Source organism: Muntiacus reevesi, chromosome 6, assembly GCF_963930625.1.
Source record: "Muntiacus reevesi chromosome 6, mMunRee1.1, whole genome shotgun sequence".
Classification (NCBI taxonomy): Eukaryota; Metazoa; Chordata; class Mammalia; order Artiodactyla; family Cervidae; genus Muntiacus; species Muntiacus reevesi.
Window position 1 is genome coordinate 57,319,623 of NC_089254.1, and position 15,132 is coordinate 57,334,754.

At 42.6% G+C, this 15,132-nt stretch overlaps 1 protein-coding gene across 2 annotated transcripts in view; it reads left to right on the forward strand.

Moving 5' to 3' along the window:
- Nucleotides 1-15,132, forward strand: part of ELMO1 (engulfment and cell motility 1) — a 556,385-nt gene that overhangs the window by 526,894 nt on the left and 14,359 nt on the right. For both annotated transcript variants that reach the window (XM_065939966.1, XM_065939964.1), the window contains exons 19-20: nucleotides 5,807-5,914; nucleotides 13,112-13,194. In XM_065939966.1, coding sequence (XP_065796038.1) covers nucleotides 5,807-5,914; nucleotides 13,112-13,194 — 191 coding nt within the window. The remainder of the gene's footprint in view (nucleotides 1-5,806; nucleotides 5,915-13,111; nucleotides 13,195-15,132) is intronic.

A 15,132-nucleotide genomic window follows, 5' to 3' on the forward strand; every position in this document is an offset into this window, starting at 1 on the left:
AGAATCATAGCATGCAATTTCTACTTCTCTTTTCAGACAGTGCCCATTTTGTTGACCAGCATCCCTTCTCTAAGCATTAACTTGACAAATCTAATTTGAAACCCAGGGATGAACAAAATGTGCACCCAGAGGAGCTGGCAGGCCCTTACACTTCAGGCACAGTTGGTGTACCTGCCTTGCCCTTTCTTTCTCTCCAAAGACCTACAGCCAAGTGGTATTTTCAGCCCACTTGGGGCACCAGTTGTTTCTTCCTCTTGGACTTAAGTTTTCTTTTAATATTTCATTAAACCTTATCATAACTCATTGTTACAAAAAAGGCAAATATATATAAAATGTACATTGTCAAAAGAATAAAAGCCAGCTTATTTTCAGGGAAAAAGGCACTTTCCAATAGATCAGAATAACAGATAATCAGCCAGTAGTGTGGGTGAGAGGGGTTACTGTTGAAAGATACCAAGGTACTGATATTTGAGAGCTGGCTCTGTGAAAGATGAATGACAGGTACTCTATATATGTTTTACTCACGTAATTTTTAGTGTTATCTGACAAAGGATCTGTAGGAGTCCATAAGGATTTATTTATTTGGCCAAAAACTCCATAGCTAATGTGTCAAGGCCAGGTGTATAACTAAGGTCTGTGGACTCCAAAGCATCAGTTAAGCTAAACCATCTTGAACATGTCTTCAGGGCTCTGGAGTTATCTTTTGCTGTGAAACAAGAGTCTCTGGGGAGGCAGAATTCTGAATCAAAACAGGAGTCTCTATTCTGAAAAATGTTCAGTGTAGTGAGGACGATTTGAAAGGTAGAATGACCTTCATTCTGTATCTGTGGTTGTTGTCTTCCTTCACTGAATTCAATGATATTTCCTTTTAAAAACATCGCTAGGATCGCTTATGTTTTGTAATGTGGAAAGGTTTGAAGCGGACCTCCCCCTGAGCACACTGAAGACATTGCACATTTTAGGTTAACCTAGGAAAGATTCAAAATCTTAGTGGAAGTGCCATAAGAATTCACTTTTGTAAAGGTCACCTGTCTCCCAAACACAGGATTCTTAGGGCCCCCTGGGCCAGCAGCCAGCTGCCAGCTGTAGGCTTTGCACACAATACAAGGATGTCCCTGAGTCCACGATAGAGTCAATCAGGACTCAGTTCTTGCTGTGGCCTGTGCCTCACTTTACAAACCTCATTTTCTACTCAACAATGGTAGCTATTATTCAGCTTGCCCATCTGCCCTAAAGACCTGCTGGCCAACTCTACTACACTTATCTACAGCTTGGATACGAAGATAGTCAGTGAATTGTACTGTTCCGTATGGCCACCTATGGCTATTTGAGTTAATTAAAATTAAATAAAATTCAAATTTTCTTTTCTTACTATTGAATAAAGCAGGTACAGACTATTTGCAGTGATGCAGAAACTTCTATCAAATATTACTGCAAGAATTACAGTTGTCAGGGGTGATTAGCTCCATAATGATCTATGTGACATTGGGAATAACTTTAATCAGCCCTGGAGACCTTCTTACCAGGCTGTGAGCTTTGAAACCAGCTTTTCTCTCTGATCCTTCAAACACACACACATGTACACACACACACACACACACACACACACACACACACACACATATACACACAGGAAAAAAAGTGAAGCACAAAATTATCTCCATATTTTCAGTTTTTTTAGTTTGGGGAATTAAAAATGGTTATTAATGTAATAACATTTGTAATTGACTGAAAGACCTCCATATTAACTCCTGCTTTCTCTTTAAAGGCTAGTAAACAATCTTTGCTAATGTTCTCACTGCTTCTTGCTAATTGCTTTTAGTGACACAATCCACTCATTCATTGCCCAAAGGGATTGGGGAACTAGTAACATCATGCTGGGTTTTGAAAAGAAAATACATGTTTTGCTTACCATAAAAGAAACTGCAAATCAAGCTGCCACCAGCGGCTAACACTGAAACTGTCTCACCCAACACGTCAGTGTGCTGTGCTGGCTGGAGCCGGCCTCTCCGCTTCCTTTATGGCTGCTCTGCCTTCAAGACAGACACACAAGTTATGATGCCTCTAAACCTGCCCAGAGCTAATGACTCCAGCCTTTATCCCGAGGGAGAGACCTGGCTCAGTATCCACCCATTTGTCTATGAATCAAAACAACCTTCCCAAGCCCTTCAGCCCTTTTTCCAATATTCTGTCATCCATCCAAGACTTCTTATTTGATGGGAGGAGCAGAACACATCACTCACATTGATGACGCACAGATCTTTTGCTCTCTACCATTTTAGTGGTAGACAAAGAGGAACTTCTGTGGGATAAAAGAAGAGGTAGTCAGAGGTAGAAGGAAAACCAAAAGACAGTGGTGTCTTAAAAGTCCAGAGATTCCAGGGCAGAAGAAGAGGGTGGGACAAATTGGGAAACATTTTTGACATGTATGCACTACCATGTGTAATATAGATAGTTAAAGGGAGCTGGTGTGTAGCACAAGAAACTCAGCTCAGTGCTCCGTGAAAACCTAGAGGAGTGGGGTGGAGGGGGTGGCAGGGAGGTGTGGCCGTGGGAGGGAGATTCAACACGGAAGGATATATATACACATATAGTTGATTCACTTGATTGTATAGCAAAGACTAAAGCAACATTGTAAAGAAATTATACTCCGATAATAATAAATAAATATATAAATAAATACATACACATCAGGGATTTTGGGTGCCCATGCATGCTCAGTTAAGTCCAGCTCTTTTGTAACCGCATGAACTATAACCTGCCAGGATCCTCTGTCCATGGAATTTTCCAGGCAAGAATACTGGAGTGGGTTGCCATTTTCTTCTCCAAGAATCTTCCCAACCCAGGGATCAAACCCACATCTCCTGTGTTGGCAGGCAGATTCTTTACCACTGAGCCACCTGGGAAGCCCAGGGATTTCAGATCTGAAAACAAACCAAAAAAAAGAAGTCAAGAGAATTTAGTCCCCTGGAAGGAGGAAAATCTGTCATCTCTACTCTGTAGTGTTGTGGTAGATTTCCAGGTTTCCAGGTAGCCTTTTGTGTTTCTTTAAACAAACAGTGACTACAATATTGCAAAGAAGACGATTGCCTTCAACCATCATGATAAGTAGCCACTGATTTCAGTAGTCTCTGAATGTAGAATTATGTTGCACAAGAGATCTTTCCTATTCTTGTTTTTCCCTGTAGTACAGGCAGAGTTGCTGAGTCACTGTCCATATTTCCCAGACCTGAGACACAAGTATTGCCACCGTCTTTCTTTAAGTTGCCCCTAAGAACTGAGGGAGCTCTTTCTCCTTGAGCTCTTGGCTTTGCCCCTCATGTCTGCCTGTCATCCTAATGACTTTTGCTACATCCAATAAAGTCCTGTGAGCACTGTAGGCACTCTGCAAATAGTCATGGAGAAACAGACTTAACCTAGTAAATAGACAAGCTATGAAAGTATATGCAGCAAATTTTTGAAGTGTTGCAAATGAATATAAATTGTGCATTTAGCTCCACAATATATGTTTGTACCACTTAAATTTCTTAACTCTCCCCCAAATCTGTTGAGGATGACAGTCTTCTTTGATTATGCCATATTGACTCCTGGGCTTCATGTTAGCACTGCTAGTCTCTTGAGTTTACCTCAGCTTGAGAAGTGAGAAATTTCTAGAAAGAACAGGCTAAGACTTACTCAAAATAAGACCAGCATGTCCAAGTGCTACTCCTCACCAACTTCCCTCCCAGCTTCTGTTGCCCTTTTACAGTTGCTCACTTAGCCAAAGTCCACCTCAGAGGTAGCAGGGGAAGGAAAGCACGATAGCAAGTTTTTCCAGAAAGTTTTTCCTGCTGTGGTCATCACAGTTTATTTAGACAAAGTGGAAGGTCCTTTGGGTTGAAGAGATCTCTATAGTCCATCATGCCAGGCCCCCAAGAGCACTGTTAGTGCTCGTGGCTGAAGCTTAGCCCACTCCTATCAAATTGCAATTTTCCTATTGTGAATAACAAGTCAAATTCTCAAATATGTTCTCCTCATGGAAAGCTGCCTAATTGAAGTGGTTATGAATTATTCAGGGAATGATTTTATTTTCTCCCTTTGAAATGCCCTCCCTGTGTTGAGTGTATATATATAACAGAATTTTGAAAATTTAGCAATTCCAGATGTTTTCCTAGCCTTCAAATAACTTTCTCTTTCCTCTCACATTTTTCCAGTGGAGTTTAGATTTTTTAAAATATATGGATTGCTGTATACAGACTACATTCAGGAATTCTCAAACCCTATCTATACTTGAGAAAGGAATCACAGAGGCATTTGGCTTTTGTGGATCAAGTTGGGTGTTTCCTTTGTTCACTGTGTGACTTTTGCCTCCATTTTTAAAACTTGGTTTTCTACTAAAAGAGTTGTAGTTAAGGCATAATTTTGTGGTGAAAGCAATTTTAGATAAAAGAGCATTTTTGTTAAATGTTATAGAGAGCTTTTCTGGTCAGATTGGCTTCAGAACAATTTGTATTGGTAGACACAGTAATGGGATGATTTGACCCAGGCCACTGTGTTTGCCAACTATGTAATTGCACAAAGGGTTTACAGGTCATGGATGTTTTGTGACTTACACATCTTGACTGAGTCCTCTTGAGTCTTCATTTATAAATTTAGCCAATACCAACTGTGCAACTTCTACATGGCAGGCATTGTGCCAAGAGATTGGTGCAGTGCAATCACGAAGGCCATGGCTGTCATCAGAGAGCCTTGGCTTTCCACACTGTTGGGACTGTTAAGTGTCCTGGAGTCTTCTTCTGTTAATAACTGTTCACCATGTCCCCACTAGGCAAGTTGCTTGCCTAAGCTCTATGGCAGATAATGGGGAATACTAAGGAATTTAACATGAGGGCACCAGTCATCAAAGGAGACGCTGGAGCAGCTAAGAGGGTGGGAAGAGTTCCTTTGGCTGCAGCAATCACAGAGGGCTTCCCGGAGAAGGCAGCATCTACCCCAGCCCTGAGAGCTGCATAAAGATCGCTATCACAATTTAAGCTTCTTATCTAGAAAAAGCACTCTTTACCTCCTTCTCACTACCTCACAAGCTCATTCAAAAATTGTTATTACATTTTGGGGGAGCAGATGAAGTTTAGCTGAGGGAGTTATTTATAAGGATGATCCTAAGGTATTGATCAAGCCTATTTAAGGGAACTAAACTCTAGGAATTAGAGAGGAGATGAATGTGACATCCTCATTCTTGGATACATTTCTGACTTAGGGTGGTTCCTCATGAATCCCACCCCTTGTGTATGGATTGCTAGCCTCCTAATAATACATTCATGATTAGTTTGTGGGTACAGGCCTCAGGGGTGAAGACTTTACTATGCCAGCTGAGATATGGCACAGCCATCTCAACCGTCTTAGACTCTTACAGAGGGAGGTGGAAGCAGAAAAGTTCTGAGAAAGCTCTTTTCTCTCCATCTCTCCCCCTACTTTGTCAGTCCCAACTGAATAATTAACCATGCCCTCATCATTATAGATATTGATGAAATACTCCTGGAAGTCATCACCTCAGACTTGTTGCCATTGTCCTCGAAGGATCTGATAACTTTCCCAGTGGCACCAAATGTCTACCTGGAAGGACAGGAGCTAACTGCGTACAAAAATTGAGAAGGGACTGACTTCCAGGGCTCTTAGAATTCATTCCTTTCTGAAGACTTGAAATCAAAGAAACTGCGTATTCTCTGAGGAAAGGCTCTGAGGAAATAAGGATGTCCATATTCTTTGAAAATCAGAATCACTTGCCTGGTAAATCTGCGTTTTCTTTCTTTTCTTTTCCTTCCCTCAGACAAGTTTTGGTATTGTCGGCTCTCCCCAAACCACAAGGTCCTGCATTATGGAGATCTGGAGGAAAGTCCCCAGGGAGAAGTGCCCCATGATTCCTTGCAGGACAAACGTAAGTGTCTCTTCTGTGTGGGAGGCCTGAGGGTTGGTTGGTTGGTTGTTTCCTGGTCACCAAATATCATACAGAAAGACTATCAGCCTAAGTAAACCCACTGCACATGGCCCACCCTGCTGTGAGTCCTGGCCTGAGCCGTCTCATCAGGCACAAGGCCTTGGTGGATTTGTGGTTTGGGAAAGGAATACTTACCCATCTGTCCTGAAAGATACAAATCTAGAGTTCCAACATCCACTTTTGTATTACTTGTTCTAAGAAGCAAAACCAGCATAAACCTGGTTGTCAGCTGTCTTTTTCTGGTGATCCAAAATAATCTCACCTGAATTGTGTGTTTGATACCCTACCACTTTTATTCATTATAGTTGACTGTATGGTGGCTCAGTGGTAAAGAACTCACCTGCCAATGCAGGAGACAAGGGTTTGATCTCTTGGTCAGGAAGATCCCCCGGAGAAGGGAATGGCTACCCACTCCACTATTCTTGCCTGGGAAATGCCATGGACAGAGGAGCCTGGCGGGCTACAGTCCATGGGGTCACAAAAGAGTCAGACATGACTTAACAACTAAACAACAACAACAAAGTGTACAAATTAAACAAAGTATTATGGAAACATTAAAATACACAAAGGTAGGGATTTCCCTGGCATTCCAGTGGTTAGCGCTCCATGCTTCCAATGCAGGGGGTGTATATTTGATTCCTGGCCAGGGAACTAAGATCCCATGTACTGCATGGCCAAGAAAAAAAATTTTTTAATACACAAAGGTAATGAATTAATTTGGAAGAGAAATGAGATAAAGTTAGACATAGTGTCAGAGGATATCTCAGGTAGAGAAATCAAATAGGAAAAAATAAAGACACTTTAAAATAACTTTTAAAAGTCACCTTGACCCTGCCATGAATCATATAATTCACAGATAAAATCCTTACCCTTAGATCCTGGCACCTCCCTCTTATTGCCCCAGGGCCCATGGAAGTCCAATCTGTACTGTCTTCCTTGCAGCTCTTAGCCATCACAGGGGAAAATAAACCATGAGTGGCAAATTCCTGACATACTCAGACTCTAGGCTGACATATCAGACAGACAACCTGGAACAGTCTCTCTTTCTCCAGCTTAAAAATGGGACAGTCTGGTCTTTGTAGTGTCATTTAGTTCAGAAAGCAATCTCATTTCCTTTCATGGGAGCACTGCCTTCTCAGTCCATGTTATTAGCACTGTTAATAGGAAAGGAAAGAAATTTGAAACCCAGTACTGCAGAGTCTGGGACAGTGTCTATACATTCATTCCTGTTGTGGTGTCATTCCAGGCCTCTGTTTTTGTGATAAGGACCCTCCCTTTAAGTCTCAGAAAATCTCCATCCCACCACAGACAAGCTAGAACAGTGGTTCTCAGAGTGTGGTCCTTGGACCATCCACAGCAGCAACATCACCTGGGAACTTACAGAAATGCAGATTCCCAGATCCTCCCTCCCAGACTTGATGAATCAGAAACTCTGGGAATGGAGCAGCCACCTCTGGGTTCATGGAGCCTCCACATGATTCTGATGCACATTTAAAGTGAGAACTGCAGGGCTAGATATTGTCTGATATGCTTCCCAGTGAGTCCCTAAATCTGGCTTTCACCAATACATAAAAATTTTAAAAGAATAAAAAACTGAGTGGATAGTGGGTTGCCAACTTCAGGTTTTGGCAGAGAAAAAAAAAAAAAAGCTATTATAAAAGAAAATCTAACTAAAATTTAATATCACACTCCTTTCATTTTAAAAAGGACTCAATCACAAAAAAAAGAAAAGACCAGAAAGGCCTAACCTTGGAATAAAGGACAGTCCCTTGTACAGAATTAGCTGTATGAAAAACTCATGGCATCTCTAAAAATGAGTGTCTTCATTTTTGTGTCTTTGGTGAAAAACTCACTGAGAATCCTCCCTCATGAGCTCAAAAGAACTGTGCAGAGGCCAGCCACTTGGAATCAGTGCTCTAAGGTGGTAAAATGAAGAGTTTGAGGTTACTGTTGGCCATAGCAACCAGAAGCTCTCTACAAACTCTCCCACTGCCTCTCTCTTAACTTGGCCAGGAAATAGAGAAAGTGGTCTGGGGTGGAAAAAAGAAAACATGTCTGGTTTCATTCTTGACCCACATGGCCCAGTGAGTTGGTTCTCCCATGCACTGAATGTATCTTTATCCCCATATTTTTAGGGATTTAATCCATTTCTCAACCCATAGATTGGCATAGATTGCAGTTTAAATGCAGCACTCTCATTCTAGCAGGCTTGACTGCTTAGGAAGTCAGTAGCTCTTCCCCTAGAGAAGATCAGGGCATGGACAGAACCTAAACCTTGTGTAGGGGCTGTCTCTAGACTTGCCCACAAGCTGATGACTCCAAGCTCTACCAAAGCCTGCATCCCCAAGGACTGGAAATTGGAATGCCGATGCCAGGGAGAGCCAGCTTGCCAGGATGGTTGCAGAAGAGCCAGGACAGAGCTGCAAATCTCTGGAGAGCTTTTGATCATGGCCATGATGCTCATTCTGAGAAAGCATTGCAACCATCCCTTCTGATTATGGCTCTGAAACTCTTGTCCACCCCTTTCCTCTGTGGCCTTAGAAATCTAGGAATTCAGAGTTCCAGAAGAGGTGCTCTGTAAACAGTTTACCCATTGTAAGATAAACCAAGAATGCATACCTGTGCAGGTGTGCATGTGTATATGTATGTGTATCAAAGAGATTATATCTGTGTGCCAGGTGAGCCAGGGAGGAGGAATATTCCTGTAATGAAGTCAGATGAAGCTGTTTTGTGCAGGAAATGAGAAGGCCCCAACCCAGGAAACCAAAGTTTGCTGCTTCAGGCCTGCCACCTGGTTTGCATTTAATTCCAATTCTGCATTCTGCCTGGAGCAAAATAATCCACCCTCTTGGAGCCCTTCAAAGTCAAAAACCTCATTCCACTAGAAAAATGAGCTGTTCCTTTAATTAATTTCAAGTGCCATTGCTCTTGCCATGTACAATTGCCCTTTCTTGAGACCAACGGGAAAATTGTCTTCTACCCCTTAAGTTAACCAGTGCTGAATATTGAGATATTGATGAGTCAAATAGTGTAATTGAACCCTCTTAATCCAGAGAGTGTGAGTGGAGATTGAGGGCTACTCAGCTGTCTTCACGCGTAAAAGTTTAGCAAATCTCTTCTCTCATATTCCTTTTGTTTGGCAGGAAACATGACCCTTGAAAAGTCCACATCTCCTTACTTCCCTTCGCCCCACATTCCTTTCACCAGGTATGCAGACTCTCATCACCCCACTAGAACCAGACTTCACTGCTTCCCAGCAGTGCCCCCACCTCTCAGAACTGCCCTTTGAGGGAATCTAGGCCAGCGCTCTTCACTCCTGCATCAAAGGGGCCGGGAGGAGAGGGCTCAGTCCCTCACACAAGACCATTAGGCCTCTTACCACAGAGGAGAGGAGTGGCGGCCAGAGCAAAGCAGAGTGGGGCGATTTGGGTCATTGAAGCATGCTAAGTAATTCAGGTCCCTCAATCTACAAAAAGAATTAACTCTGATTATTGATAATAATTGCAAATAATGTATTTGGAGTGCCTACTCTATACCAGGCACTGTGCTAAGAGCTCTACATATTAACAAATTATCCTCCCCCTGACTTGAAGCAGTAGATGCCATTGCTCTTCTTTTACAGATTAGGAAACAGAAGTACACAAAAATTAAGTAACCAGTTGAAGGTCACGTGTCTAGTAAGTAACAGAGCAAAGACCTGAATGCAGCTATCCAGCCCCCGGTCCAGATTCTTACCCACAAGGAAGCTTATGCTCCAAGAACTTAAGCCCAAAGTGATATAGCCAGTAGGTGCATCTAGAATTCAAATCCAGGCTCTGTGATTCTTCCAGCCACTCCAGACTGCCCAGGTAGAGGCCAGATCCTCTACTGAACTCTCCTGGGGTCAGCCTGCCCCTCCTCTGTATCTCTGCACAAAGGAGTTTCCACAGTAGAGCTATGTATATGGCAAGTGATCATGGCTTACTAGCTACTTCCTGGGGTAATTTCTGCCTCTCCTTACTGGCTTCCTGGGGTGATTTCTGCCTCAACTTTCTGGTTCCCAAGGGTGAAAGCTAGAACAATTTTTATCATGATGGCCACATTTACTTTTTCAGTGGCATTTCTGTTTTAAATCACAATTAAAGTTTCTCCCACAGATATTAGCCATCGAAGAGCTTCCTGAACATATCTGAAGTGATAACCACTTCCAGGACTATGTCTGACATGTGTTTAGCATGATCTGGGGAGCTGACACCTTCCAAACATAGGAGAAAATCATGGCCTAGCCAGAGACCATGGAATAGAAGAAAAAGCAGCTGTCTCAACTCTGTCCCTCACTAGCTATGTGACATATTTCTTCTCTTTAGGCCTCAGTCTTCCCATCTATAAAATGGAAATGTTGGGTTAGATTGTCTCAATCCAGCTCAAACTGAAAATAGCATTGAAAGAAATGAGGGCAGGCCCCAAGGAGTTAGAATGGGGGCTAGGGACCCAATGGTGACTTTTCTGGTTCTCATATCTCTGAATCCCATTTTGTTATGCTGCTCCTACATAAAGAAGACCTGATGGAAACCCTAGCCCTACTTTGAAGTAATCAAGAGCCCTCTGTCACCTCCTTAGAGTATTGATTCCAAATTTGTGAGTCTAACTCTGCTGTTGCGTTTAGAGAAGATGACATTTTAGCCCTTCCAATACCTAATTTTCCAGTGCATCCAACAACAAACTATGCAAAGAACAATCGTTAAAAGCCACGCTGTATTTTTAGAATTTTGTGTTTTCCTTTTAGCCGCAATCCTGTGAGAAATATAGCAGCTTTTCTCCTTGACAGGGGACAATGCATATGAAATACATAAAATATGTACTGCCACCAGCATGGTGCAGAAAAGGCTGCCTTTTCTCCCCTGCTGCCTTCTTATTAGAGATTCTGAAGATTGATCCCACAACAGACCTTAGTGTTACCCTTGTCCTGTTCCCCATGATAGGTTTTGAAAGCCAAGCGGTAACTTACTATTTACCGATCAAAGACACGCTCTCTCGTTCACTGAGCACGTTACATATTTGAACAGCAGAAGACTTTCTAGGAGGTGTTTGCTACTCAAACTCCATCTGAAGCTTGAGAAGGGTTTTGGAGTTTGTACATTAATTATACCACAATTTCACTTCAGTGGTACTTTTTCCAATGAAACGTGAACACTAAGTAAACCCAACTTCCCAAAGTGCCCAAATATCTCTTCCCAGAGTAGCAAGTAGGTAGCCAGGTTGGCCACTGAGAACAGAGTTGATTGTTGGTTATGAAAATGGATTTGAGAAGAGCTGAAGTCAGTGGCGGTGATCAAAGGAAAGTTCAGGAATCACAGGGACTGTCTATAAGAATATGCCGATCCTGAGCAGCCAGGTAGGGGAGGAAGGGGGTCCAAGGTCAAGGGTCATGCCACTCAGAAGAGGCTGCATTGCTACATTAAGCTTCAGGAATAAATAACCCCCCAAACCTCACTGGCTCACAACAGGAGTTTATTTCTCGCTCCTCAATTATATAACTGACATGTGCTTTCAAAGGATTGCTCTGCATGATCACAGGGACACAGGCTGATGGCTGTTCTGACATCCCAGAGCTGCACCATCTGGAGGGACCACGTGGCCTGATCAATCCCTGCGGCTGGGGAAGAGAGGCTGATGGAAGTGAGTTTCTCACTGCCTCAGCCAGGAAAAGAGCCAGGCCATCTCCTCTCATGTTTAACTACCAGAGCTAATCATTATTCGGCCCCACCTAAATGCAAAAGTTGCTGAGAAACGTGGTCTTCCAAGTGCCCAGAACTGTTATTAGTGAGAACAAGTCCTATCTACCAAGGAATCTAGAACCCAGGAGTCCAAGCTAGAGGAGCAGATGTGGTGGGACAGAGAGCAGGGGGGTGCCGTCAGAGAATCCTGGAAGATTTCATCACAGCACCACTCTTCTCTAGGGTTCGAGAGAGCTCTGGAGGTATCAAGGATTTGGACAGAGTTCTTAGCAACTTTAGGGTACCTGGAAAATGTTAGCTTTTAAAGAGCCTTCCTGTTATATCATTTAGATATTCTACATATTGTATAATTTTATCTTCATCTAAATGTCACCCCCAGAACCCAATGCCCCAATAAAAGTAGGTGAACTTTAATTGTGAAATCTCTCCTTATCTTCGTCATTGGAGGAGTCAAGGAATTGATGAGTCAAAGCTTCTGCATATCCTAACTGCGCCCCTAGAGTCCCCTGAGGGACTGAAAGATTAGGAGTTGGAAAGGGACAGATAACTCTGCAGTTTTTAAAATTAAGTTTCCAAACCATCCTGCAGCCTTCCCTCTATCAGATGATCTTAACAAAAGCATTAAGGGCAAAAGCCTTTCCATATCTTTTATCTTCCCCCAAGTCCTGAATAAGACGATAGATAACATCATTTTATCCAACTGCATTATTCTCAGGATTTCCAAGATAAGTGCCAGCTACCATTTCCCTAACAGAAAGGAATGTTCCCGTTATTTAATTGAGTTTAGTTTTGTTGTCCATAAACTAGGAATAACAAAACCTGCCTCACAGAATGGTTATGAGAATTAATGAGATGACAAGAGGGAGAATTTGGAGAGTGAGAGTTCAGAATGGTTTATGTTCAGATAGATATTTTTGTGATAGGGTTACTTCCCCTTATTATCCAAAACTCAGAAACTAAAGTGATGTCACTACTATAGTAAGAGATATCAATCTATAAGAAGCACTTGGCATTTGCTCCTGGCACATAGATGTCTTCCATAAAATCAGTATCAGTACCACTATTATTTATTATTATTACTCCTTCTAATACCATCAGTTTTAACACAACTATGATGGGTTTTTTATTGTTGTGTGCCATCTTTTTTTTTAGGTATTTCTTTTCTTGAAACAAACTCTACTTATGAACATAGATTTTTCTCCCCAGGAATGCTTTCTACCAGAATATTAAGAGTATATTTTAGCTCCTTGTTCTGTAGCCTGCCTGACTTCTCCCTCTTTTCCTCTCTTTTCTCTTCCTGCTCTAGTGTCTGGGAATGGTAGCTGTACCAACAGACTCGGTGATGCTCAGTCTTGCTATTTTATGGACACTTACGCTGTCACATGATGTAGTTACTTTCATTTTCTCTTATGAATTTCAGTGCCGGTGGCAGATATCAAAGCTGTGGTGACGGGAAAGGACTGCCCTCATATGAAAGAGAAAGGTGCCCTTAAACAAAATAAGGTATGCTTTCCAAATTATGCTAAGTAGCTCTGTCTGCACAATGCAGTTAGTAACTACAGTGAGCCCTTCTTTGGTAGCTCTGCCTGTGTGGTTGGGGTGTGTGTGTGTGCAGATGTGTCACACAGTTACACATCTCTTAAACTCGGTTCCTTTTCCTTCCCTGATTCCTTTCCCATCCCTCAGTCTTACTCTTTCTCTCACTGATCACTTGCTGAAGCCCCACCATGTCTTGTATTCTCCCGCTTCCTGTCCATGTACAGCCCTGGGAATTGCCCTCACTGATGTTACCAGTCTTCTCCCAAGTCTTTCCGCACATCTCCATCCTCTGGGCCCCTCTTACCCTCCTACTTATGTTCACATTCTCCCTTCTGCATTTCCTCCCCCGTCTCTTCCATTTTCTTCTTCTTAGTTACCCCTATGGGGTCTCAGAGAAGTCTGGAAGAGAGACCAGATGACTCCCAAAAATCTTAGAAAAATTTTCAAGGCCTAATATTCTTCAGCATCATGGGAAATATTGTGAAACAGTTCAAATTCAGCTTAAGAGAGAAAATTTTCCCAAAGGTGTATATTGCTTGAACACTCTTCACATTGCGGTATTTTTCACCCTTCCCACCGTGTTGTTCACCATGACAGCCTGCATTCCATAACAGAAGGTGTCGGGGGCAGCATTATCTGAAAAGGTGGAGGAATTTCCTTTGTCCCCAGTTTGGAGGCATTTGCCCTTGGAGGGGCCATCAGGGAGCAATTTTTGTTATCTTTTGGTATTTTGTGATCAGTAGTAGCCACATATGAACATGATTAATCAGATTGATCTGGAAACTTCAGACACCTTGGTACCAAAAATATCACATTGATCAGGTAGGTTACTTCTTTATTGCCCTGTGCCAGTATCTAAGAAGAGTATAAACATTATACACATCCTGTTTATCAATCAGGCTTGACATGATTAATGCCTGCCCTGTAATTTCAATCATTGTAAGATGAAGGTGAATCTATGTCTACATAAGAAGACCCTGTCCATGGTTAAGGAAAATCAAAAGTATTACAAAAGTACTATTTAGGAAGAAAATAAAGGAGAGGGTACAGCCAAAGAGACTGATAACAAGAGTTTTGCTTCTTAAGTTACATTAAGTATAATTCACTTCTAGTCCATATGAATTCCTTTCATGTCAAGCCTGTCATAGTACCGTCATATGGGCCACATAAGGACATACTTTAGGGTCTATAGATTATTCGTTACAAAGCATTTACTTCTTCTCCACGATGTGGGGAAACAGGGATCCAACAGCTCATCAGATTCCAGAAGAGCATCCTTAACCAAAGCAGCAAGTCCCCAGCCTTCATGATTTGCCTTCCTTCAAGACTACCTGCCACTCCAGTCCTCTTGCCTGGAAAATTCCATGGATGGAGGAGCCTGGTAGGCTGCAGTCCATGGTGTCGCAAAGAGTTGGTCATGACTGAGCAACTTCACTTTCACTTTTCACTTTCCTGCATTGGAGAAGGAAGTGGCAACCCACTCCAGTGTTCTTGCCTGGAGAATCCCAGGGACGGCGGAGCCTGGTGGGCTGCAGTCTACGGGGTTGCACAGAGTCAAACACGTCTGAAGCGACTTAGCAGCAGCAGCAGCAGCAGCAAGACCACCTGATGTCAGAGTATAGCCTTGGGAAGTACCAGCTCTGCTCAGTTCCACCTGAAGTCCCTGTGGTTATATAACACTTGGAACTGACAGGACACAATTTGGGGAACTTGGCAGCAATAAGAGTGTGTAGTCTAAAGAAGGCTAGGGGTGGTGGTGTTGGCAGCAAAGCAACTTGCCAGGACTCAAGCACTCTAAGTAGGCACAGAGAATTATTTAAAACAGGTGTGAAGGAACTTCTCATTCAACTCAAACGCGTAAAGAGCCTAGGAGTTGTCACTCCTATCCCACAGTAAGAAGAA